Raw genomic sequence first — 27564 nt, 5'->3', positions numbered from 1 at the left:
AAATGTGAATAAAATTGCTAATTTTGAAAACTTCATCTGAACTTTGCTGTGTTTTAGGAATTGAATGTGGCCCTTTAATGACTTCAAGTTTAATTATTCAGGCTTCAGTCTAGTGCCTTCTTGCCTGAGAGTAAGCCCCATTGAACTCAGTGGGAGGCCACTTTATGGTCACCTACAGAATGTGATTAGGGACGCGGGTGGCGCTGTGGGTAAAACCAGTGGCGTAGCGTGGGGGTGCGGGGGGGGCGGCCACACCGGGCGCAACATCTGGGGGTTAGGGTTAGGGGGCGCAAATCCACGGGTTAGGGGGTTCAAATTACTTGCCTTGCCCCGGGTGCTGACAACCCACGCTACGCCACTGGGTAAAACCTCAGTGCCTAGGACCTGCCGATTGAAAGGTCGGCGGTTCGAATCCCCGCGGCGGGGTGAGCTCCCGTCTTTTGGTCCCAGCTCCTGCCCACCTAGCAGTTCGAAAGCACCCCTAAGTGCAAGTAGATAAATAGGTACCGCTTTCTAGCGGGAAGGTAAACGGTGTTTCCGTGTGCTGCGCTGGTGCTGGCTCGCCAGAGCAGCTTCGTCACGCTGGCCACGTGACCCGGAAGTGTCTCCGGACAGCGCTGGCTCCCGGCCTCTAAAGCGAGATGAGCGCACAACCCTAGAGTCGGACACGACTGGCCCGTACGGGCAGGGGTACCTTTATCTTTACCTTTACAGAATGTGATGGGAGGTTGAAATAAAAATGAAAGGAAATGCAAACTGAATATTGCCATTTCTGGTGTCAGATTTCTGTCCTAAATTCAAATTCCCAGTGGGGGGAACATTTCAACCTCCCAGGACAGACTTAACCTAGAAGTAACTATCCTTGGCATACCAGTGTGTCTGACTTATTTGTTTTCTATATTACTACTGTTAGTTATGTATAGGCGACTCCCCACTTACGCGGGAGTTACGTTCTGGGCCTCCATGTACATCAGTGAAATGCACGTGAGTGGGGAGCACCCTGGAGTATCTTAGTGACTTGTGAGGAGACCCTCCCTAGAGGCAATAGAGGATGCAGCGTGTCAGGGCTGGAGTCAGATGCAGGTCAGCAAGCAAGGAGCAGACTTTGTCAGAGAAGTTAACTCTTTATTCAAATAAATGGCATACAACTCTGCAACACTTCCCAGTAACTCTTGCCCCTGTAGAGCAATTGCTAGGACTGATGGTCCCTGCTTTCAACCCCCTCTAAGGCTCTTCTTCTGCTGGATATTTCCGAAGCAGTCTTAAACTGTGCCTGCGCATCTCTAATCTCTGCTCCACTCTACACATCACTCTGTGGGACCTTGGAGACAAGGGAGGAGAGGAGCTTGTCACAGTAGGAGAGGCAGGCTCCCTGTATTCTTCTGCAGCCTCTTACCCCATCTCCTTTGCTTCGGCCTCCGAGTCAGAACTGCTCCTTGTCACAGGCTCCCCCTGCTCACTAAATCCTGTTGCTCCCTCAGTATCTAACAACTCCTCCCACTCTTCTCCCTCTGACCTTTCCTCGGTGTCCCACCACCAATCCTTGAGCTCTGAGCCTTTCTCCTCTGGGTTTTCCCTTGGCGGTTCTCCAGCTGGTTCCTCCCACCACTCCTCATCATCCAGCCAGTCCCTGACACAGAGGGCTTTGTGGAGGCTGCTCAGCCTCCCCACATAGCACAGCGGCAGCAGTCACTGCCCCGTGCGTCAGCTGAGTAGCCAAACAATGCCCCGCTGCGGCTCCAGCTGGCATGGAAACCCTTCCCAGATCCCAAAGAGGACGTCCTCTTCCGGCTCTGGGGAAGGTCTCACAAGCCAGGAGGGCTCTTCTGGGTGCTCCCCACTTCTGGGTTCCACTTCCAAGTTCCTGGCACTGCAAGTGTGCGTGGTTTGCAAGGAAGTAGATTATGCACAAATGGAGAATTGCCTGCAATCAGCACTCTTGGTATTTGCCACTGATTTAAGAGTTTACAAATTCTCTTCCCTGCATTTGTATATTGACCTGTAACTCATATATCCTTGGCAGAGTAATTGTGGTATTGGCACTTTGAGTCTGGTTATAATTTCTTGGGTTTTGTGAGGAAAGTCACGTTCTAACAAACTTAGTGAAGAAATCACTGTGATATTGCAGCATTTTTTTAAAAAAAAACACACATTCATTTTAAATGGCAAAAAGAGCACATTTGTCTAAATCAGCGAATGATACATTTGTTCTTTTTTGCGCTAAGCCATCTGTATCAGAATTATATCACCACCTGCTACTTGGAATAATTATCACCCACCTCCAGCTTAATATATTGCTTAATTGAGGTAGGTACAATTTGCCACAAGGGAGCCTGAATGACCACAGTCTGGTGAACTGACACAGCATTAGTTAATACCTAGGTAATCCATCTTTGTATACCCCCAATGAGCACACACTTGATAGGCCCAGGCACAGTTTTCCACCTACAGGTAATGGTGCATATTACCATACTTTTTTGTGTATAAAACTAGGAGTTTTTTTTTACTAAAAAAAATGTTAAAAGGGGGGGGGGTAGTCTTATACACGGTGGCAATCTCCCCCATTTTCTCAATGCTGAATCCCAAAAAATAGGGGGTGTCTTATACACGGAAAAATATGGTAAATCATGCCCAACATTATTCTGCTAGCTATTCAGGTGATAGGGAAATCTTCTTCTTAAGAAATGAATGTTAAAACTTGGCTAGAATTTGAACATTTTAAAGAAATTTGAAGAATGAAATATTTGCTAATCAGAATGTACACATTTCTAACATCTTAATGTGAAATGTTCCTTTTTGAATTGTCAGGAAACCTGTAGTTTGACACAGTGGTGTAGCGTGGGTTGTCAGCACCCGGGGCAAGGCAAGTAATTTGCGCCCCCTAACTGAGAGAGAGTGAGTGAGCCAGGTAGGGGCAGAGAGCTGTGAGTGCGCGTGCGCCCCCCCACATGTTGTGGCCGGTGCGGCCGGGCCCCCCTGCACCCCCCACGCTACGCCACTGGTTTGACATATATGTCAAAATTTCTACCTCATTTACAAGCCATTAACTAATGCTCTTTTCTTATCCCGTATTGTCAACACAACACTGGCTATCTGCCAGTCAATATCAATGAGAACTAAAAAGTGTGTCACCTTTCCAACAGAGTAATATTTCATGTTCTTTTTCTGGTCAAGATAAATTGAAAATGCAGCCCTCCTGGTTATTTTCGTAACCCGCCATCTGAAGAATTTGGGAATAGAATTTCTGTTGTATTTGTCTAATTTGGGATCAAAATAAATTTAAATTATTGAAATGAATCTAAATATATTAAGTGATTAATCAAAACATGTATGTAAAAGTGTGCTTCAAAATTATCAGATATGTGCAAAACATTTCTAATTTTATTTTTTGCTTTTTAAGATGAAAATGTTCATTATAAAACCCAGAGCTCAGGCCGTGTTATACACAAATATGTTCTGCATTTACTGTTCTCATCTCTTTATTTATTTTTTTAAATTAAGCCAGTTAACATTTTAGGCAAACGTTTCTGAGTCATTTTTTAAAAAAGTGAGCTAGAATAGGTGGTACAGAACGTTATACTTCTATTTTCCCCCTCTTATTCCTTTTGACTGTCAACAATAACATATGTTGTATTTGAAACTGCATGTTCATTCCATTTAAACACCCTGCAAAGTAATTTGGGAATAAATGTGCCATTAAAAAAAATTAAACCCTCAGCTAATACATACTGAATAGTAGGACTGACTTCTGCCATAACTGAACAGGTTTTACAATATCAAATAATGTTAAATTCTAACCCAACAGAGCCAGATTGAAATAATAAAAGAAAGATGGTTCCTCTTTTCATCATAAAATGCAGAGGTGACTTATTATTACAAGGCCCGTCAGTGTCGCATTTCACTCTTAAAAGTCTTACACATAGAATATTCTCTTGCTGGTGCCAAGAGAAGTCCTATGCAGTCTGTAGTGTATGTGCTTTCCCTGAGGTTTTTCTTCAAAAATAAAAATCTGGAGTGGCTATTAATATATAGCGTTAAGATAATTCTAGAATGAAATGAAAGTAACATTTAAATAATAGTGACTTGGGGGGGGGGCGAAACCTGACATCAGCCAGCTTTTTAAAATTGCCATTTAAAATTAATGTCAGCATCTAAACTAGTGTTAAGGATTGTCTCATTGTCAGCCTGTTTTTGAAGATGGTCTTCTCAAGAGGCTGCCTTGAGGGAGTCTGGTGATTTCTGACTGTGCTTTGGAAGATGGTTAAGTGCTTTCATCCTTCTGGTGTAAATGATGCCCTAATTCAATAGAGGAAAATGAGAAGCATTATGCTTTGATGAAAACGAATAATCATTGTATGGTTTGAGAGCCAAGGATTACTCATATGTCCTTTACTCTGACTGCTTTTTTGGCAGAGGTAGCTTATCCCATGCAACTCTTTGCATCAGCGTCCTGTTCAACTAAATAACAATGCTACTTGAGTTCTTTCCTTAGAAATAACAAAGCTTTTGCTGTGATAAAAAATAAAGTGTTGTTATCGTTACATGTTAAATAATTATATAAATGCCATTTTTCCCTACACCAAAAAAAGCCTCTCAAGGTAGTTGGCTTAGGCTCCAGTGTATTTTTAAACCTACCATATTTTTTGCTCTATAAGACGCACTTTTTCCCTCCAAAAAAGTATAGGAAAATGTGTGGGGAAATTATGGAGCGAATGCAGGCTGCGCGGCTATCCCAGAAGCTAGAACAGCGAGAGGGAGTACTGTAGCTTCTGGCTTAGCCCCTCAGTCCCTTCCCCCACCTCCCGGAAAAGCCCCCAAGAGCTGCGCTCCCTTTAAAGAGCCACACAGAGTGTGTGTGTGGCTCTTGGGGGCTTTTCCCTTGGGGCTGCCATTCTCCCTCCTCAGGGAAAAGCCTGCAAGCGCCACACACATGCTCCATACGGCTCATGAAAGGGAGCGCTGAGCAGAGCCTGGGATGCATACAGGCTCTGCTCAGCGCTCCCTTTAAAGAATATTTTTTTCCTTGCATTCCCCCTTGCATTTTTGCAAAGTTCCATTCTCATTATTAAAGGAATTGATGATTTTTAAATAACCTTTCGAAAAGTCACACATTTTCTGTTAAGCAGTTTTGTAGTGCCATTCCCTAACAATCTGTACTCTAGAAATGCTTTCAGAGATATAAACTTGCTTTAACGGTGTGCAGCCTTAAAGGCACTCCTACCTGTGGTTGGCTTCTGATATTTGTATGTGACTGCTGATACACAGCAAAAGCAAACTCTTGAATGTTTCAACAGGAAATGTGGTAGGAAGTGGGGTAACACACTAACAGATGTATTAAAATGAGCATGAAAAACGTCAAATGTTTTCTGTCTCCTACCTCCATGATAAGAGAATCACAAATATGGGAGTGGTTAAGCCATAACCCCCCACTGCCACACAGAGAGTTCTGATTGCTAGGAATAAAAAGGTTTAGAAGGTCCCCCTCCTTCATTATAGTTAGTCTGAGAATTCTTCCTTATTCCAGGAGAAAAAGTGTGATGGTGAGTTTTTCACCTTCTAAAATGCTGCCATGGAGACAAAGAGGGTTTCCCCCGCCTTTGCGATCAGATATAAACAGTTTCCTTCAGGGAATTTATGTCACAGGCTGCTGTGCTTGTTTTTAGCTATGTCACAGAAATCCAAAATTAGATTATTTTGCAGCACAAAAGAACATGGATGTGCAAGGCGTTAATGATCATGGCTCATCAGAAACTGCCACAATTCTCATGGGTGATTGTTCAAGCTAACAACCCTGCCACGTGCTGTTAAAAATTATATGTACAAAATATACATCCAGTGAAACGATATTTAGTACAGATCCCATTGAAGTGAGGCAGTCTTGTACAATACTGAGAACTGCACAGCCTCTGCAAAATAGCAAACTCCACCTTAATAAAAGGAATGTTGTTTGAAGTGCCCTCCAAATTAGTTTCCATGAAAGTCCATTGTTGTTCTTCGAACCAGTTTGTCAAGGTAGATATTAAGATAGCATTTATTTGTTTTTAAAGAAATGATCTGCAACAATAAAGGGAATTTAATGAAGTTTTGGTTGCTCTTTCCTTATTGCATGTATTAATAACCACCATCTTTTTTAAACACACCCCCTGCTTCAGTTTCAGTTAACTTCTTTGTGCTTATTTGCAACTAAGTATGGCCAGCAATTAGACCACAGCGCCATCCGCGAATCCCCGTGATGGGGATTCGTGGATGGTGCTGGGAGCTCACTTCGTGATGGGGGTGAGCTCCTGTTGCTCGGTCCCTGCTCCTGCCAACCTAGCAGTTTGAATGCACGCAGTGCAAGTAGATAAATAGGTTCCGCTCTGGTGAGAAGGTAGACGTCGTTTCCATGTGCTGCTGTGGTTTGCTGGTTTGCTAGTCATGCTGGCCACATGACCCGGAAGCTGTATGCAGGCTCCCTTGGCCAGTAAAGCAAGATGAGCGTCGCAACCCCAGAGTCGTTCGCAACTGGAGCTAACAGTCAGGGGTCCCTTTACCTTTGCCTTTTATGTCCAACGATTAATTTAAGTGACAGATAATTTGCTAGTACTGCACTAAGTATTTATTGTAAATACTACTTACTGTACCTCTTGTAAATGTTTTCTCCTTAGGGCATTCACTATGTAGCAGTGATTCTTATCAAAATGTGTTCTAGGACTTCTAGGTGAATGATGGGCAACCTTCTCAGAAAAAAGCATATTACCCATTGCTACCATTTCCCCCCTGTGGTGTGCAACTATAGAAAAGTGTTGAGTCTTTTCTGGGTCACATTATCAGCTTAACCAGAACAATAGCAAGGCCCATCATACTCATCTGGGGCTGTTGCAAATTATGTGTTCACCTTAGAAATTGCCCTAGAATCCTCTTATAAGACACCCGGGAGTGACCTTGACAAGATGATGGGGAAGGGGTTCTCGGAAGGTAAAATGTTTGAAAACCATGGGTGTACACCATAAGCATGGCACTTTGCTCTTTGCCATATTGAAACACTATTATTATTAAAACATAACATTATTTTCATGACTACAGAAGTAACCAGAAATAACTTGAAAAATCATAGCTACTTGAAAAGCTGAAATATGCTTAATGGTGTGCAAAACATGCTCATCATAATTTGGAATGTGCTGAGTCTTCTAAGTATTTTTTAGAGAAGTCTTATAAAAAGCTTAGACTTCTGACAAGAATTCTCCAAAGCCTGAGAAGATACAGCCAGATCCAGAACCACAAAGCTGGTAATGGTAGAGATGCTATAGTTTGTCAGCTTTCCTTCTCTCGCTCCCCTACCCCTCCTTCCCAAATGTATCATTTTAAAACATTTAGGAGAGATAAAGTGCTTTGATTTCTCTCATACTCTTCTTTCTTTAAATAACTTGTTACTGGTGTCACCAAAGCTCAGTTCCTGCACCTCTTAGGTGGTCTCCATTGCCATTATAAGACAATAAGGGAGGCGTTCATTGTGAGTTCCAACCCCTTTTTTTCAAGAAAAACAGCATTGGTAACAGCTATGTTAATTCTGGTCTCACTAAATTTAGATTTTCTGGAGATGACATCTTTAAAGGCAGGGCTTTCATATTCACTTGATACTCCAATTCAAAAGAGAGGTTTTCAGTAGGATGATAAAAGATGAAACTCCACAAGCAGACACTGTTTTTGGTGTGCAGGCAGAACATGGCACCTTTTTACTCCAGATTAATTAATACAAAACAGTTGCCACTGCTTCGATACTTTCAAACACCAATCACTCTTCCATGCATGTTGAAGTTGTTAACAATGCTCTTGTGATGTCTCATTCTTAGGCAAAAATTGGGATTTGACTGCCGCCCTGAGTGACTATGAGCAGCTTAGGCAGGTTCATACAGCTAATCTGCCACAAGCGTTCAACGAAGGGAAGTATCCTAAGCCGCAGCAGGAAACGGATCCTTCCCAACAGGTGAACAAGAGTGAACGACCATCACTTCAAAGACAGGATGACATTGCTCAAGGTAAAGTGCTTCTAGCTCAGACTTTGATTGGCAAGATGCTGTTGTAGGTTTCCTGTTAACCTAACACAGGTAAAAGGTTTACTACTGAGATGCCAAAAAATAAAATTGGTAGGCCCACTCCAAAACTATCCTGCCCTTGATATACCTTCATAGATTCAGCGTTGGCAACATACAAGTTTGTCAAAACTATGGATGTTAGGTTTTCATATTGTTGGACACATGTTGTAAGATAGGACTCTCTTTTTCTCCATTACCAAAGAGTTTCAGATTTCTGCCAAAGAGAGGGTGGGCATAAAAACTCAGAACAAACTATTATGTAAGCTAGCGATTACAAAAGACATTTACTAGCTTCTGATGCCATTTACTTGGGTATTAATAGGAACAATTTTTATTTATATGAGCCTAATTGGTTTATATAAGTAGAATCCTGAGGGGTTTTTTCTATCAACAAAAAAGCAGCATCAGTGGTCTTTACCAATAGTACTCGTAATAATTATTTATATAGTTATATTATTAAATACCTGTTGGTGTTCAAGGTATTTTATAAAAAATAGTGAAATTCAACTCGGCAGGTATGTGTAAAATCTGCTCAAAGCCACTTTTTTTTAATTGGGGAAGAAAAGAAAGAGGGATTCTTTAAAAGCTGAAGTGAAGAATTCACATGCTTTTGTAAAGATAAAAAATTGAGAAGTGGAAACCGAGTGTCACAGTAAGAAGCCCACCATAGCAAAGAGTTAATTCACTACCTTGATATACACTGCTAGGATTCCCAAACAGCAGGCAAGGTCTGAGTGAACATAACCAATGCTCTGGATGCCATTAGTTCAGCTGCTGGGATGTTAGAGAGGAGCTTTAGAGCAGGGATGGGGGACCTTTGACTCTCCAGATGTTGGACTCTGGCTCCCATCATCCTCTATTACTGGCTCTGCTCATATTGGGAGATGGAGCCCGACAACAGCTGGAGGGGGTGTAGGTTTCCCATCCTTGCCTTAGACCATGCAGCTATGAAGTCAGAGGCAACTGAGAATTCCTAGACCCACAGGCAACTTTGCACTAAATAAAATGGCACTAGACGGTGTTTATGCCATGGGCTTTCAGATCCTTGTGAATAAAAATCAGTTGAGCAGGCTCAGAGCTTTTCACTAGAAAAGGTCAGACAACACTTGCTGTGGATAAGATGCGATGTACAGTATTTTCTGATAGTCATGTATGTGCAGATGTCATCCGAGTCCACAGCACCAGGCAAAAAAACAGAAGCTGCCTTCAAATTTGAGCACAATTGTTACTTCTACTCAACTATTTGCAGATTAAAGCCAGCTTTGGTCTATTTGATGTTGTGCTGGCGTGCCAGAGAGTGACTTTGTGATGAATTTTATTTGATCTGTTAGGAAAATTGAAAGTGAATTACTGAATAATTATTTAATACATTTCATGATCAGCTAGTACCTATTTCTTCCAGAAAATCATAACTCTGAAGCCAGATTTTGCAGAAGCAGACTTCTTTCACTATCTTATATAAAAACAGGATCCTAACTAACTAGTGACATTTCAAGATAGGGATTAAGGGAGCAGCTTCTCGGGATTTCCAGTTTGGCTTACTGGGAGGTGGGGGACTTCTGTACTTGTGTACTGATTTTCCACTGCAATTTATTCCAGACTGGAGCTGTGACATATGCAATATACTCTCAGGGAACACAAAGAAAGTGATGATTCATCATAAACTTGGGACTAGGTTACAGGAGAGACTGCATTCTCCTGTTCAGACCTGCTTGGTTGCTGGTGTAATCTGAGGAGGTCTTCTTAGTGCTGCTGCAAGCCTTTGAAATTTGTATTGTGGCCACCCAGAGCATGGTCTGCAATGTAGAATGCTCTACCCCTTGAAATAAGGCATTCACTGATATTCCAGTTTCTTTCCATTTCACACAAACCTATAGCTGTTGATGATGTATTTTGTGATATCCTACTGGTCACTGTGAAGTTTTAGTGTATTTTATGCTGTTTTATTTTGGTTGTAGGTATTGTATACATGCCTACATGTTAGGGTATGCATTGTATACTCTAACATTGTATAGTCCTTTTAATAAAACAGTCCTTTTAATAAACTACAATCAAAGGTCATGGGGTTCTATTTCATCTTGCCTTGAGAGCAAGAATATAGCACAGATGAGAGAAGAGATCATTGTCTCCATCAGGGTAAAAGTACTTTGGGAGTACAATCTTAAAGGCACTTGCTAGGGAGTAAGCCCCATCACGCTCATTTACTTCTGAGTAAAAACATTTAGAATTGCTTTGGTTGTCTCATTCCCCCCCCCCTTCTTTTGTTCCTGCACAGAAAAGAGGCTGTCTAGAGGAATTTCTCATGCCAGCTCAGCCATAGTCTCCCTTGCGCGGTCCCATGTGGCCAGTGAATGCAACAATGAACATTTCCCTTTGGAGATGCCCATCTACACATTCCAGCTCCCCGACCTTAGTGTTTACAGTGAAGACTTTAGAAGCTTCATTGAGCGGGACTTGATTGAGCAAGCAACCATGGCCGCTCTGGAACAAGCTGGTGAGTAGATACTTAAGACAAGAGATTCTGGCTTGTTTGGCCTTCTTGTTTGTGTACCACTCTTTTAAGCCCATATTATTGTTGGAGCTGATTGCTTACATCTTAGATACATACGCAATACTGTAGAGTTGGTGAAAGTAGAAAACAAAGACAACTAAAATGGTGAAGGGGCTAGATCACCTTTGCTACATGTAAAGGGTATAGAGATTGGGTTTTTTTATTTTGACAAGAGAGTAATACAGACAAGGAGTGTGAGAAAGGAATGTGAATGTATGAAGACAGTGGGGAGATAGAGTTTCTTTCTCTTCCTTGCCCCCTCTCTCATAATTTAAAAGTTGCACAGTGAATCAGATTGACAGTTAGGACAGACAAGGGGAGGTGTTTCTTCACACAATAATTAGCACATTCCTAATGTTCTGTGGCGGGTGGCGCTGTGGTCTAAACCACTGAGCCTAGGGCTTGCCAATCAGAAGGTCGGCGGTTCGAATCCCGGCAATGGGGTGAGCTCCTGCTGTTCGGTCCCAGCTCCTGCCCACCTTGCAGTTCAAAAGCACGTCAAAGTGCAAGTAGATAAATAGGTACCCCTCCGGCGGGAAGGTAAATGGCGTTTTTGTGTGCACTTCTCTGGTTCGCCAAAAGCGGCTTTGTCATTCTGGCCACATGACCCAGAAGCTGCCTGCAGACAAATGCTGGCACCCTCAGCCTATAGAGCGAGATGAGTGTTGCAACCCCAGAGTCGTCTGCGACTGGACCTAACGGTCAGGGGTACCTTTGCCTTTAACATTCTGTGGATTGGCAGAAAAGGATCAGTGTTGCTTGATTTCCCCCTTCCCTCCCCTGTCATAATATTAAGATGTCACTCAGGAACACAGCACAAAGTCTGCCTTGCAAACCACAGTCTGTGTAATAGCAGTTGATGGGTGCTGCATTTAGGTTGCATGGCATCTTGGGAATTCTTTGTAAGCTGATTTTGAGTGCTGTGTGGCTACATATAGAATTTCTTAATATTGTATGTGGTGTAACCCAACAATTCAGATGGCTTAAAAAAGATTAAACAAATGTGTTTTATATGACAGCAGAAATAAGAAATCTCTGAAATAACTGCAATAGCATGCAGGTTGGCTAGTTCAGTCAGGGCCATCACAAATTGCCTCAATTCAGAATGACTAATGATACATATATTGTTCAGTTGTTGTTAGTCATGATAACTGTGAATAGAAACTTCATTTTCAGTGGAACAGCGTACCTTGGAGTACTGGATGGGCCACTCCAGTGGGTGGCCATTGCCTTCACACCCTATTTGTCCCCAAAGCACCCCCCCAACCAATTAAACATTGCCAGTGGTCTCGACAGACTGCTTAATGATTTTTCTGCCTGTTGTAGCCACTGCAGTGGGCTGTGCTTGATGCTTTATGGTTTTTAATTGTATTTCTATTGCTTCTTTTGTTTCTTACATTGCATTTTAGTGTAATGCAATTTGCAGTCTATAGAATTCAAGCTGCAATACAATGCAATTTAAGGAATTAAAAACAATAGAAATACAATGTAAAAATCGATGTGAATATATAATGTGGACATGCAGTGGACGACCTGAATGAAGATTGTGAACATTTGGTGGCCCACATACCACCTTTTGGGAATGCCTGCTTTAGAGGTTCTGTGGCCGCTATTGGAGTAAGAAAATTCTTATGCTCCTGCAACTTCATTGTAGAAGAATATCTAAATAATTTAATTAGACAGAATAATAGATTAAAAGGCTTTTATATGATCTATATATATCTATGTTGTTCTGCTGTCTCAGCAAAGTCTCAGCATGCCATAGCAGCAGGCATTGGCAACACCTCTGCACTCTCCATCCCCGGAACAATTCTTGAATACATAGGGACTGTTTATTGAAAGTCCAGCCTAGGGCAACTTTCCACAGATGAAGAAGATGGAGACAGGATGGATTCCTGCACAGCTGATGGGTTCCTCAATTTCCATCATTATTATCTGGATAGATCCCAGTCACCTTTGAATAATGTCAATGGTATATGTTGGTCTTTGCTTAGAAGATGACCTACAACTGTGAGGTCTCCTTCATAATTTAGGGTTTATATGAAAAGTGCTAACTTATTGAAGATCTGCTTCTGCCAGTTCTCAGAATTGATGGCATTTTAACTCCCATTGTGAATGTGAAACAATGCGTCATGTAAACCACAGCCTGCACAGAGATTCTTGATGTTTCTGCCTATGTATTTTGCATGGCATAATGGGATATGTAGTTTGCATGAACAACACAACTCTGAATGTTATTGTGCATATGTAGGTCCATCAAGGCCACTCTCTACTATCCTGAAGAATCATCTGGGGCAAGTGGGGGTTGTAAAGGATTCAACCTGAATCCAAACCCAGGTCAGCATTTTTCCTGTTGAATTCAGGTGTTATTCTGAACCCTAGGGCCAAACTCACCCTCAAGGGTAGTAAGCCGCCTCCACTCCTTTTTCTGTCCAGTCAGCCTGAGCCAAGAGATAATCAGGTTGTACACTGGACATCCCCAAGATTCCAAAGAGCAAGAGCTTCGTTGAGTATTTGTCGTCATCAGTGCCGGATTTACGTATAAGCTAAACAAGCTATAGCTTAGGGCCCCACTCTCTTGGGAACCCCAAGTACATTTCCAATTGTATTTCAGTTCAACAATTATTTTGATAAAATACACATTTTGTTATGTGCAAATCGCTTTAGATACCTATTAGGTCCATAAATGACCATATACTGTAGCATATATTAAACACAAAAAACAGTGACAATTTGTTGTTGACAAAGAACAGCTGGACATATAAAGGACCCCGTTACTTTATATGTCCAGCTGTTGTCATGTTTATGTCATGTTGTCATGCTTTTAAAATTGGGAAGATTTGCTATAATGTAAGTGCCACCATTTACAACTTTGAAACCATTTTTGCTAAGTCATAGAAGGAATGGACATTGCTGGTATGACCTCTTTGGAAAACTATTTCTTAACACAAGAGAATTGTGCTTTATATCGACTCTGAAATGTAACAGGCAGCCCACCTTAGATTTGTTTTCTTAGCTATTACTTTCTTCGCTATAAAACTCATATCAAGAAATGTACAGATTTTGTATGGATTATATATGTCTCCTTTATGCAGCACCCTTGATTTTTCTTACCACGCCTACATTATTGTCAAAATCTTCTGCATGGTGCAGGTGATAGTCTGTTATTTCACCATGCCTGCAAAAAAGGAGTTGCTAAAAATGAGGATATGTTACTTCCAATTTTATCACTCCCAAAGGCAGCCCAACCCACTTTGAATTATGCTTCCCTTGTGCACTCTTGATTTAGATTTCATAAGAATGTTTAGGCATGTGAAGTGTGTGCCAGCTGCTGCTTCTTGAATACATGTGGCGATTACCAAGTGTTTTCAATAACCCAGCCTATTAATATAGCTACAATTTATATGTTTTTTGGATATAGGGAAAATAGACTTCCAGTAGGATCTGAAATTCTCCTGGGTTTAAGTATAGCCACACATTTTCATGTTATAGGTTGTTTTAGCCTAATTTCAGTTTATTACAACCACAGCCATTGATTTCAGTTGAAAAGATTAAGCTATTTGTTTTTAATATCAACAGGATTCCAAAGTGCTTAATGTTGGCAGTGTCCTTACATTTTAAATTAATTTTCATTTTTCAGGTCGTCTTAACTGGTGGTCCACAGTGTGTACAAGCTGTAAACGCCTTCTCCCCCTGGCAACCACAGGGGATGGCAACTGCCTCTTGCATGCAGCTTCCCTGGGTAGGTCTTCTGGTAAATAATGCATTCTGAAAGAATAGGACAACTCTCTGTCTTGCTTACAATGCTTAGATTCAATCTTTCTCCTTCAGAAGGATTGAAAGAACCTCACTTGAGCAAGATGTGGACCCCATGGTGTACAAACACAATGTTGGGGGGGGGGTCTCCTCTTATCCATGTTAGCAAATGATACTGTGATATATAGTAAGTGACTATTTGGACTAGGTTCTGTGAGGTCTGAGTACTCATCTCTGGTCGTCCATAGACTTGCTGAAAGCAACACGGGACCTCTCAGCTTCAGTTTTCTGTTTCACAGAGCAGTTGTAAGGATCAGTGAGATAAGGACACATTCGTTTTCTTTAAATTTCAAGATAGAACTGGGCTACGTTGAAATAAAAAGGTGTTCTACACACACACACACACACACACACACACACGAGTTACATTGGATATGTCACTGGTCAGTACAATTTTATGGAAGACAGATGCTACACCACTTTGCTGGCACTGATGAAGGTACAGTAGCAAATTAATTTTTTAACCTGTGGGACCAGCATTTGATATTCATAAAGTAGTTACCTGATGCAGACAAATATTCCATTTATTTTAATAAGATTGTGTCAAGAACAGAATTGCAGGCAGAGGCCTGAATCTTCTAAAATGTTTATCATAGAATTTCAAAGTTTGAAGGGACACCAGTGGTCATCTAGTCCATCCTCTTGCATTACAAGAATCAAAGCTAAAGAATCCCCGACAGATGACCATCCAACCCTCATTGAAACACCCAACAAAGGAGAGTGGAGTCTGTTCCACTCTTAAACAGGTGCTACAGTCAGAAAGTTCTTCCAAATGTTTAGTAGGAATCACATTTCTTGTCCGTTCTTAAACCAAAACCGAGGTGTGCTTTCCCTAATGAGGCCTCCCACCGCCGGTGACCTTCCACCGTTCGGATTCCATTCTTAGACCGAGGTGGACACCAGGACACTATTTCCAGTTTTGCGGAGTTCATAAACCAAATTGTTCATAAACAGGGCTGTTATTAAACCGAGGTGCCACTGTATTTTGAATCCATTACTTTGGGTCCTATCCTCTGGAGCAGAAGAAAACAAGCTTGCTCTGTCTTCCATGTGTCAGCCCTTCAGATATTTGAAGATGGCTGTCACATCACCTCTCAGTCTTTTCTTCTCCAGGCTGCTCCTAAGGCATGGTTCCCAGACCCTTTATCATCTTGGTCACCCTCTTCTGCACCTGTTTCTGCTTCTCAGTATCCACCTTATATTCAACTTATAATTCAAATGGACTTCATGTCTGTTTTCTCTCATTGCTTGTTTTCTATTAGTGTAAAATGTAGCCCTATGATTATTAACAACAGAAAAAAGGAAAAGCATCAATATATATATATTTAAAAAGTAGATTTCAAGTTGCAGAAGAAACACGTTTGTCTTAATGAAGATGCTGTTTGTCATGTCCTCTCCCCCTGCCCCCAGTGCCTCTGGAAACTTCTACTGCCAGAAATGCTGGTGACATGGAGGGAGCTCCCAGCACATACCCCCCCCCCTGCATCACAACATGTAGGATGACACCACAGTACCTCAAAGACTGCCCCACCGCCAGGCCTGAGGCATGGTGCAGGCCTGAGGCACAGGCAGTTCGGTCCCCCTTATGCTCCTTCCATCCATTGTTTTGGAGCACACAACATGCACAGGGGAGGAAGGGGAAGGCACATGGCATGAAGCCCTGAGCAAGAGATGAAATATACTCAGAGTCGCAAAGTGATTTCATGCTCTTTATTCAGCTCATAGTGGTGAGGAGGAATGAATGCAAGTCCCCTCAAAGTATCTGCTTTATATACATTATTTACACAATGGGCTGCACATGATTGGCTAATTCTGGAATTCTACTGTAAGCCAATCAGGTTGTGGATTCACTTCTATCTGGAGCATGATTGGGTGGTTCCTGCCAACCAATCATACTGCTGCATTGTTCTAGGACCAATCAGACTGCTGCATTCTGAATCCTATTGTTCTAGGACCAATCAGACTGCTGCCTTTTGAATCCTATTGTTCTAGGACCAATCAGACTGCTGCCTTTTGGATCCTATTGTTCTAGGACCAATCAGACTGCCTCAGTTTGGAACCTATTCAAGTCAGTACATAACAAGACAGTACCCACAGCCCCCCCTGAGACAAGCGTTCAAGACTTTAACCCAAGCAGCCATGGTGAAGGGCCAGGACACACAACAATGCCAGACACAAATTGACCCGAGCTTAAAGAAATACATTCTTTGGTAAAGCAGCAATCAGAATATTATTTATATTTGAATTAAGATAATTTCAGTGCATTAAACACAAATAATTTGCTGATTTTTAAGCTTGCAAGCCTGTGGCTGGTAGTGTTTTTAGGATTCAAATATAGCAAATTCAAGTTCTTTTATAATGAACTTGGATTCCAGGGGCTATTCATCCCTCTCTTGTGCAAGACAGCCAGCCCTTAGGTTTTTGGGTCGTTATTTCTGAAACAGTCAAAAGAGCCCCCAGTGATCATTAGTCATTCAAGGCCCACCAATAGTACTCCAAATTTCTGAGGCTAAAATCAAGAACATTTGTTTCCTTCCGGCAAAGTTGTGCATCAGGCAACTCAATTCTTTCATTGTTTCTAAAGAACATTTCTTAAAACTCGCTTTGAATTCAGTATTGCCCTATATTAACTTATTTAATGTTTGCACCTATTATTGAAATGCTTAAACATAATCAAAGGGAATTAAACTCCAGTTAGGAGAACCATGCAAATGACTACACCTAAGCCTTAATTCCTCTTCATGTGTGTTTTGTGCTATTCCTGTTTTCATACTTGCTCCTGTCACACTACTTTTTTGCATTTAGGAATGTGGGGGTTTCATGACCGGGACCTTGTATTACGGAAAGCACTTTACACAATGATGCGAAGTGGTGCTGAAAGGGAAGCCTTGAAGAGAAGATGGAGGTGGCAGCAGACACAGCAGAATAAAGAGGTTTGTACAATATCAAGAATTTATCAATCTTAATTTTGAAGCCATACTCACAATGGCTTCCTCATAGAGTCCCTTATTAGTGCCTGATGCTTGTGACAGAATGCTGAAGAATGACTCTGAGCATGGACAGAGGGCTTTCCCCATCCACTGGATAACTTCAGTTAGTCCTCATAATCCATGGGGGGGGGGAATTATTTGCAGGACAGCCCATTACCTTGCATCTTTCACTTAATATTGAGACACTTAATTTATACCACTCAGCTTTCAGTATCAGAAATGTTCCCTCTCTGCTCTGTTCTAAATTATTTTGTATGATGTCATTGTGCTGTTTAAACAAACATTTTGGGAGGAACATTTTGTTAAACACTGGGTGCAAATAGGCATTTTTGCACAGCAAAGTCTGGTTTGACAACCATTGGAAGTCTGAGACACTGACAACACAATTCTATGCATGTTGCCTAGGATATCAGTATCACTATATGTAGCAGGACTTACTCCCAGTAGTGGAGCATAGGATAGCAGCTTCCACACATGCACACACAATTTAACCTTTTTTATTCTGCCCTCCTTCCAGAAGAATATTTATAAGAGAAACCAAATAAGATTGTTTCTATGATAATTCAAAGTGGGGTGGCTTACTTTGGTCATTAAAAGCAGCTGAATTAATGTATATTTGGGGGGGGGTACTGCAAATGAGCCTTAGCAATTGTACTCTCAGGTTCCAGAGAATTGTGCACCCGTGAGTTCAGAGATCTCTTAACTCAAGGAATAAAGATACAAATCAAGGCACAACGTATAAGTTACAGTTGTCTCCTTGTTTCTTGAACTGCCTTCTCCTCTCTCTCCTAGTCAGGGTTAGTTTACACAGAAGAAGAATGGGAGCGGGAATGGAATGAGCTGCTCAAACTGGCTTCAAGTGAACCACGAACTCACTTCAGCAAAAATGGAGGCACTGGAGGCGGGTAAGTGGGGGGTTGCCCTGTTCCTTTTCTGATTTACTAACCTACCATGACATAATTTGTGATATAATAGGTAGGAAAGGAAAGTTTTGTATCATCAAATCCTGCTTCCAGAAACGTATCAGGAGTTACAGGATGTGTTTCTATTGCTGGAAGTGATATGTTGAAGTTGATAAATGTCCAGTAAACTGAAAACACCTAAATATTGTAGCCGTTTCTTGTAAGAGTTGAAGCACCTTGCCTAAGATGAGGGCAGTGTTAAGAAAACAAGATGACTTAGGGATTCATAAAATTATGAATAGCATGAAGAAAATAGGTAGAAAAATATCATAATAAAACTTGCATAATGTACAACAGAGGCCCCTTCAATCAGCTGCTTGCTCCACATCCCAACAGGCAGCAAAACAAACACAGCACTAACTGGAGGATTTCCATATTTCTTTGCCTGTCCCCACCTTTTTAAAAAGTTCCACAAGCCTGCTGACAGGCAGAAAAATGGGCAGCAGGCAGTTCCTGTGCTTCTTCCACTATTCCAACACGCCTGTTTTTAAAAAGCCTCTCAAGAAACTGCCTGTGAGATGCTCCACATGGCTGACAGGCAACTAACAGGTGAATTCTGTGAATATTCACATTATTGTATTTCCACATGAGAGAATGCTTCACCTGTTGAATTTCTGCCTGCCATACAGCTGTCAAAGAATCCTGTTTCCCCCTAATGCCAACCCTAAACCAAAGCATAGGTTGCCATGCTATAACCACTTACCAGGGATTTAGTCCCATTTAATATACTTAGGAGAAGACATGCATACCACTGTACTATAGGTCCCCACCTGCACTGCACCCCCAAATAATTGTGGGAACTGTTGTTTATTAAGAGTGCTGAGAGTTGGTAGGAGGCTTCTGTTCTCCTCGCAGAGCTCCAGTTGCCACAGTTCCTTGGGAAGAGGCACTGGCTGCTGAAGCACTCTGGAATATTCTTTGTGGCATGAGACAGTGAATTACTAATGGGCACCTGGTCTTTAGCCCCTGCAGAGCCAGAGACATGCCCAAACCTTGTCCCAAAGATTTTTTCATTTGTCCATTTTGGGGAAGAGGGATTCTTTAACACCCACCTGTACTTACTTTGTAGCAGTATTTGCAGAAAATAAATTTTAGGGACAACCTGATCTCAGATGAACTCACCACAGGAAAGATGGATTCTATTTGCTAGGAGAAAAGGAAGGGGAAACTACAGAGATTTTGAAGACTGGGAAATACAATGGAAGCAGGAAAAGCACCCCAAAGAGAAGGTGGAAAGAGCAGCTGGTTAAGACACCAGGGATTCCTATTTCCTGGTGTCCAAAAAAGTCACTCATCAGTGGCAGCTGTGGCATCACTCATTTTAACCAATACTGACAGAAAGAAACAGCTCAGCTGGCTCATTTCACATAAAATTCTAAGAAGGGTACCTCTAAATTATGCTTCATAACTTTCTTTCTTTGAGGCCTAGAGACATATTTTCTAAACATCATGAAAACTCAGAGTCTGAAGGCCCTGCAGGGGTGTCAGAGTGAAGGGCATGGTGCCCATGACCACAGAGCTGGTGACCACAGATGTAAATAATTTTAGTTCTCTCTCTGTGGGGTTGTGTGTGTTAAAAAATAATAATACTGTGCTGTTTTTGCAGTTACTTAAATTTCTTCAAAATTGCTTTTTTTAAAGTGTCTTAATCTGCACTACTTTTGTATTCAGGTCCTTATTAGTAGTTCTTGCAACCTCATTCTGTCCTTCTCAGGCGGTTTATGCCTCATGTTTTTGCACAGCTCAGTGTACTCCAATTAGAGATGTGCTGAGATGTATTTGCCAAAATAAAAGAGCTCAGTCCTTGAAGAAGTCACTTTTGACAGCTTTGCTTCTCTGGAAATCAAAACAAAAGTACCCATCCAACTAATAAATATTTTAGATGTCCAATACCACAGTTTTCAGTGTGCAAATCAATCCTCCTTACGTGGAGCTGCCAGTCAGCAGGGTGGGATGTTGGCTCCCCCCACCGCCCACCCACTGCCAGACCTTTCTAAATCATGATCTGCAGGGAGTATCTCTTACACAAATGTGAAAGACAATGACTTTAGTAAATATAGCATGGAATTAAAAGACCATTCTAAAAGCAGCCCAGTGGCTTAGAGCAATTGGGGGGGAGGGGGGAGTCCTGACCACACATTATTCTCTGGGAATAAACCTCAACTGGTGAGAGTCTCATGGACTTACATCTCCACCCCCTTATGCAGGGGTCAGCAAACTTACTGCGCCTCAGGCCGGTGTCTCCAGCGCCAATCGCACAGCGGGCCGGAGGGCGGGGGAGTGTGTGCCCATACGTGCACATACATGCTATTTCCAGTGCACTTCTGGGTCAGAGGAGCACCGGAAATAGCATGTGCACGGGCCTCCTCTGACCTGGATGTGCACCAGAAATAAGTCTTGCACATGCGCAAATAACACATGCACACAAGCTATTTCTGGTGCTCCTCCGACCAGTAAGAGCGGGCAGTGGCAGTGGGCGGCAGAGGTCGGATAAATGAGCCAGATAAATGAGTCCCTCAGGCCTTATCCGGCCCGCAGGCCTTAGTTTGGGGACCCCTGCACTTATGCTTCTTCCATATGGTGTGGAGAATGGAAATAGTGAACCATTCTGTACCTTGTTCATTTGAGTTTAGGAACGTTCTGACCCTGGGGTGCATCCCTAGATTGAAAGGATTGCAGGGCACCCAAGGAGAGCCCAAGGTCAAATAAAATTTGGTGCGGCCAATTCATGTGGTGGGCTCTGGGCTGGAGGAAGGTGCAAGGGAGCCTGAGATTATAATAGGGTTGAGATTTCTCCCCAGAGTTAACAGCTGATGAGGACTTGACAGTGGCAACCCAACTGGAAACCATTTCTGGGTCCAACAAAAGGCACCAATAATAAGGAGTAGCTTTATAAAAGAAGCTTTATTCAGAGGAGACCTTCTGGTAGAATTGAAACTCAAGGCCTAAGGAACTGCCCAGTTCATGTGATTCCAGGGGAAGTCCTCAAATTTCCAAGGCTTAACATTGACGGAGTGTCAACAAATGATGAGCTCTGCCATTTCACATATTTCTACTGAAAACCTAGAGAGAGCTGAGCAGCACTTCAAGTAAGGATTTTGTTTGAAATATCATTGATCAGCAAATTAGAAGATTTCCTACTTTGTGCAAAATTCACAAATTTGCATTTGGATGTAATTTTTTTCACTGGAGCTTTTTCTGTGACAAAATTGAACTTTAAGTTACAAATATGCTGTCCCTGGAAGATGGTAACCACATGCATAATTTACTTTAAACCTCTTCTCTCCCCGTGGCAACACTCTGGTTTTGCTTAAAGCAGGGACAAATAAACTTTTTAAACTCAGTGACCACATTGGAAACCGTGTGCTATCTCTCTGTTTACTTATGGTGAGGCAAGATGGGGAAGCTTCCTAGAACAATGTCCCTTTCCCTCTGTCAAGCCAGCTTCCTTCTTTCTAGAAACCAGGTAAAGTCTGTGGCCAGATTGGCATTTTGGTTTGGCACCACCCAATGGTCAATAGGCAACATTGCAGGCTTGAATAATAATGATGATGATGATGAATTAAAACAGGAAGCTGTCATCTAAGCTCCTCTCTGCTTCTTCAGTTTTTAAAATTTGCATCACAGAAAGCAGTCATTTCTTCCTGAGACTCCTGGTGTTCTCCTTTCAGGCTGGTTATTTCCTTGCTTCTTCTGCCTTTTGCTGAACTTCTCTGTGTGTTTAGCCCCATCAGAACTCCTCCCGCTCGGATGTTTTCCTGGACATTTTTTGAGGCCTGTTCCGTTGTTGGTTTCTTTATCTGCAACCTCTTGAGACTCTGTCTTGTCCTTTGCTTTGCTGACTTAGTCATAGTATCCCCTCCTCCCCGCCCAGCCCCAGCCTTTTGCTCAGTACAGCTAAGGTTTTTCAAACCACTACTCATCAGTCAGTTACCCAAGTTTTTTCTGCTAACAATCAGTAAACAAAACAGCTACTTTGCCTGCATTTAAATGGAAAGGCGCAAATGAAATCCACGCTCTCCCACCAGGAGCAGATAGCAGCAGCAAAATTACAGTGTGTAAAGGCAATAGACATTTTTACAGCTAGCTCTGCTTCCACTCAAGATTTGGCTACAGCCCTCCCCAGCTCCGTTAAAGGGCAGCACCCACCACTTACAGCTATGGCAGATCTTCCCAGTTTGCTACCTCTCCTGCCCACTCACCAAGGGAGTTCTATGCAGAGCATCTCAGAACCAGATCAGGTGTGAGCTGAGGCGGTTTCACCCCAATGCCTCGCAGGGCCAAAGCCGAGGCAGCTTGTTCCTCACTTTCAACACTGTGATGTTGGGCTGGTGATCCATCGTGATGTTGTAAAGCTAACATCCCTCAGCCCTGGTGACAAGTCTTTCTCACAACATCATTTCCATCCCTACAAGCCAAAGTACTCCTGTCAAGGTCCACCAGAGTTGGGGATTTTTGGTCCTCCCATCCCACTGGAACAGGCAGTGTGGAGGATTCAAAGGAAAGCAACAGTCTTGCTCCTGCAATGCCCAACAGAACAAACCCCCTCTCAGCAATATGGGCATGATCCTCCCACATTTGGCAGCAGACCATGGCAGCCCTATGGTTGCTGGACATTTTCCACAGTGGTCTCCACGTGGAATTAACCTGAACTCCACACAAATTCCTAATGTCTCCAGTCTCATCAGATCCCCACAAAAGGAATGTACTTCTGGATGCTTGAACAGCTGCCACCAGAGTCCACCTGGGCTGTCAGCAGCTGTTTATTCTGATGCGCCTCATCACTTGTCTACTTTTTCTAATAGTTCCTCCATTATACTTCTCTACCTTTCCTACCAGAGAGTCTCAGTGAATTTTTAAAGCATCCTTTCTGTTGAAAGCCATCTCCATGCCATACTAGTACGGAATCACCTTGCTTTCTGGCTTGTTGCTTAAGAACTGAAAAGGGAAGAAGCTAAGACAACAGCTTCCTGTTTGAATTCTTTATTTTATTTTTTGCAATCTTGCTTTGTTGCCTGTTGCCTGTTGGGCTTCACCAAACCTAAATCCCAATCTGGCAGTAGCTTTTATAGGATCCAGAAATACATTTCATGGTAAGTATAACAGGTTTTCTCTTTTAAATCTGACTGTTCCTTCAGAAAAGCCTTTTCGGTATCATACCAGCCACAACTAACGTGCACACCCACCGCCTATGATTCTCCTCTAAAATCTTACTTGCTGCTCATGTGTCAGTGCTTGACCTCTCCCTTTCACCTCTACCTCTGCCTTGCTTGGCTAATAAAAGGGCAAACGTAGGTATGATTTGAGAAATCAATGAACAGGATCTCTTACCTTTTCTGTAAGATCAGGGCTACTGTGGGACAGCATTGGTGCTGTGGCATGGGCCAAGGGTTCCTCTTCCATTGTCCTCTGCAGCATATCTCTCAAAATTGCCACCCAAAGCTGCTGTTTGCCCCGGGGGGGGGGGGCATAAGGGTACTTGCTTTCCAACAGTGTAAGTGCACTAATTCTATTCGCAGATCAAAGTTTTGATCTGAATTGCAGGGCTCCTCATACATTTTTTTATATACTTGCTCAACAATGGAAACTAAATTAGTCTACACCAGTGTTTTTCAACCTTTTTTGGGCAAAGGCACACTTGTTTCACGAAAAAAATCACAAGGCACACCACCATTAGAAAATGTTTAATATTTTTTTCTTTAATGGCAAACAAAAACATTGCAGACCGTTCTCTGCTCAGCAGGGATCGATCCGCTGATCCCCACTGAGCTGGCGGATGACAGCTCCGTCTCCGCACTGTGTGCAGAGAGGGAGATGTCAGAGCCCCGCTGCTCTCTACGGGGAATCGGATGAGAGCGGACCGCCTGTCCGCTCTCATCCGATCCCATCCGATCTGATCCCCACCCAGGACGGATGGGAAATAGGGTGGACACAGTCCGGCGCCCGCCTAGTGGGCGAAAATTTGACTCTTTTTTAAAAATCTTTCGAATTTTTCAATTTTTCCCATGGCACACCAGGCAACATCTCGCGGCACACTAGTGTGCCGTGGAACAGTGGTTGAAAAACACTGGTCTACACTGGGTTGTGCTTTTCTCTATTAGCTACCCCTAAAGCTGTCCATGTTTGTGTTGCTTGGGGGGGCCTACATCTGGAATTGATTCTGCAGCCCCTTCCTTGCCGGGATCCAAGGTGGAAATCTGTGGCGTGGGGATAGAAATGGGAGCCCTCTGTCTCTTTTTGGGAAAAGAACATTCCAAGAACCCTTCTGAGCCCAGAACCTCCCAGTTATTTCACTGTGCTGTTGCCAAGGCCAATTTGCATGATGCCCTTTGAATTATAGATGAGCCTGTTTTCTTTGTTGCCAGAACAAACTTGAAGCATTCAAAGTTGTGTCAGCTTCAAAGCAAACTGTTTTAAAAAGAGGAAATAATGGGTTGTGAGCTAGACTGGGCTGCTGCTGGTTGCATCTTAGGTTGTTTATTTATTTATTTATTATTTTGCAAGCAAACATGTTCTCTTTTGAAAAGAAAAATACAAACATTGTCAACTTTCAGAGTTCTGAAGAATTAAATCAGGAAATATACAATGACACAAAACTGTCAGCAAAGTTTCCTGGTGGGAAGTTCCCAAAGTGCCACTAGCAAGGTTTATTTACAGGTAGCATAAGGCATCTCATCCAGTCATTTCATTGCTAACCAGTTAGATGCCAGAGAAGGTGTGGTGATGACCCCCTGTTGTTTCTCACAGTATCTGACAGTCAGAAATCCTGCATAAATCCTGCCTCTATGTTCACTTGTTGGGTGGTGGTGTCTGAATGAGCCATCGCTGATCAAACACTACAGCTAGAACTTTCACATCACCTCAAACATAATGTTTCTCAGCAGAGTGAGTTCACACATTCAGTTGTCAGCTAGCAAGTGATGAATAACCAAGAGATGTACAGCCCAGTGTGAACCAGCCCTGCCTCTTAACACAGAAATGCCATTCTTGGTGTGACTTGAGAGTGTCAGCAGTAAGTGTGCGCTAAGGTTTCATGACTAAGCACATCCTAAAAGATATGAGGGATGCGGATGGCGCTGTGCGTTAAACCACAGAGCTTAGGGCTTGCCGATCAGAAGATTGGCGGTTTGAATCCCCGCGACGGGGTGAGCTCCCGTTGCTCGGTCCCTGCTCCTGCCAACCTAGCAGTTCGAAAGCACGTCAAAGTGCAAGTAGATAAATAAGCACCGCTCTGGCGGGAAGGTAAATGGTGTTTCCATGCGCTGCTCTGGTTCGCCAGAAGTGGCTTAGTCATGCTGGCCACATGACCCAGAAGCTTTACGCCAGCTCCCTCGGCCAATAAAGCAAGATGAGCGCCGCAACCCCAGAGTCGGCCACGACTGGACCTAATGGTCAGGGGTCCCTTTACCTTTACCTTTAAGAGATATGAAAGCTGAAATTCTTAAGGTGCTATTCTTGTTCCAAAGGGAATTTGACATGTAACTTGACTTTGAAAAAATGTTTGTTGCAAAAACAAAGACTGATGCAAAGCAGGAACCACATGAAATGTTATGGCTGTGGCATGAAGTCTGCTCCACGTGGAACTGTTGCTTTGGCAGCAGGTGTGCCACAATCCTAACCACTCAGTTTAACCTGAGAGCAACTTTTCAGACTAGGTTATATATTTGGATGTAGATAACTGGATTGCAATATATACAGAGTGCAGCAATGCAGGGGGGCACACATGCGGTGCTGCTTTTCTGTTTTGTTTTGTTTTTAAATAGAGGTGCCAGAACTCACCATGACAATCTGGGCACCACATGGCACCTGAAAAGTAGGCTATGGACACAAAATTGCAAAGCTGAAATGACTGAACTGCAGCTAAAATGTTTATTTTCATATGGTCTAGTCCTCATCCGAGACTGCAAAAAACAAAGCCATGCTTCCCCTGCCTGCCCCCCTAATATTCTTATGTGGTCCCTTCTCCCATCTTCAGAAAGTGGCTGAAGATCTCTCCAGAAGATTTCTGGATTCTCCGTAAACCCCCTTTCCTTCCTATTAGATTATGGCAAACAACTAACACATATTACAGGCACCACTACAAAAATTGTTTAGATTTTAACTATCACTGAGAGTCTGAGGTAGATAACGCTTTGAAATGCACTACTTGAACCATCATAAACTAACCGGCTAGTATATTTCAAATTAAAAGCATATCATACATTATAAGTACATTAAACAAGGCAAATAAAATCTAACCAAAACATGTTGGGTTTGAATGAAAAAAAGAAAAAGTTCTGGAGAGCACAAGCTCAAGGAAGTTTCATCCCCTTCTCTGTACGCTATCTGATATTTCTCCAACTTCTTGGACTTACCAACCATCCTAACACTGGGATGTTACTGCCAAACACAGCCCACGCCGCCTTCTCCCTCCAGGGACACACAGCTTTCACATGCCACATCATCCTGAAGTCCACTCCTAACTTTTGCTTCTCCCAGAAGACATTTAGATGAACTCTTACTGGCTTCCCACCTCAATATGACTCCCAACATCCATCATGCCTGTCCATTTACACGTTTCCTTTCTCCTCCCCAAGCCGACTCCTGGAACCAGAGGTGCTAAGTTCTGCCCACCATTGAGGGAGCTCATTGCATGCATGTGATGTCACATCTGCAACATCATGCATGTTGGGAGGAGGCGCCAAGATCCATTGCCACTGCAGAGAGGCCCAGCGAGGCCCAACATTGGGGCGGTGGGGTGTGTGTGGTCTTGGTTAAAGATTGGAAACCTCTCGTAGACTTTTTGTGTGAAAAAGAAAAAGAAATAATGACATCGAATTTTATGATCGAACATAATGTTTGTTTATAGAAAGTGGCTTTGTGGGGTGTTATATTGGATTGGACAAAGTGAATATTGTTATATAGTGGACAGATAAAGAATCAGAAGTTCTTAACTTTCTGAATCTTATTTTTAACCTCTTCTCTATTCTTTTTATTTATTTATTTATTTATCCATCTCTATTTCTCTCCCCTTTCCTGCCGCCTTTTTGTGTTTTTATGGTGTCTATATAAAAGTCTTCGTTTGGTTACAAAAGGGAAACTATATCAAATTTTGTATATTTCTCTATAAACCTTAATAAAATTAATTTTAAAAAGAGATGGGGGGGCTTGGCCCTGTCCCCACATACTTT

General features: G+C 42.5%; 1 protein-coding gene across 4 annotated transcripts in view; it reads left to right on the top strand.

Moving 5' to 3' along the window:
- The window catches only part of OTUD7A (OTU deubiquitinase 7A), a 120428-nt gene that overhangs the window by 62140 nt on the left and 30724 nt on the right, over nt 1-27564 (top strand). For all 4 annotated transcript variants that reach the window (XM_083712176.1, XM_083712175.1, XM_083712178.1 and 1 more), the window contains 5 exons: nt 7833-8018; nt 10351-10569; nt 14267-14368; nt 17248-17375; nt 18225-18337. In XM_083712176.1, the coding sequence (XP_083568302.1) occupies nt 7833-8018; nt 10351-10569; nt 14267-14368; nt 17248-17375; nt 18225-18337 (748 nt within the window). The remainder of the gene's footprint in view (nt 1-7832; nt 8019-10350; nt 10570-14266; nt 14369-17247; nt 17376-18224; nt 18338-27564) is intronic.

This window comes from Podarcis gaigeae, assembly GCF_964106915.1.
Source record: "Podarcis gaigeae genome assembly, chromosome: 14".
NCBI classification, from domain to species: domain Eukaryota; kingdom Metazoa; phylum Chordata; class Lepidosauria; order Squamata; family Lacertidae; genus Podarcis; species Podarcis gaigeae.
The sequence above is the reverse complement of the archived record's forward strand: the minus strand, read 5'-3'. Positions and strand labels throughout refer to the sequence as shown.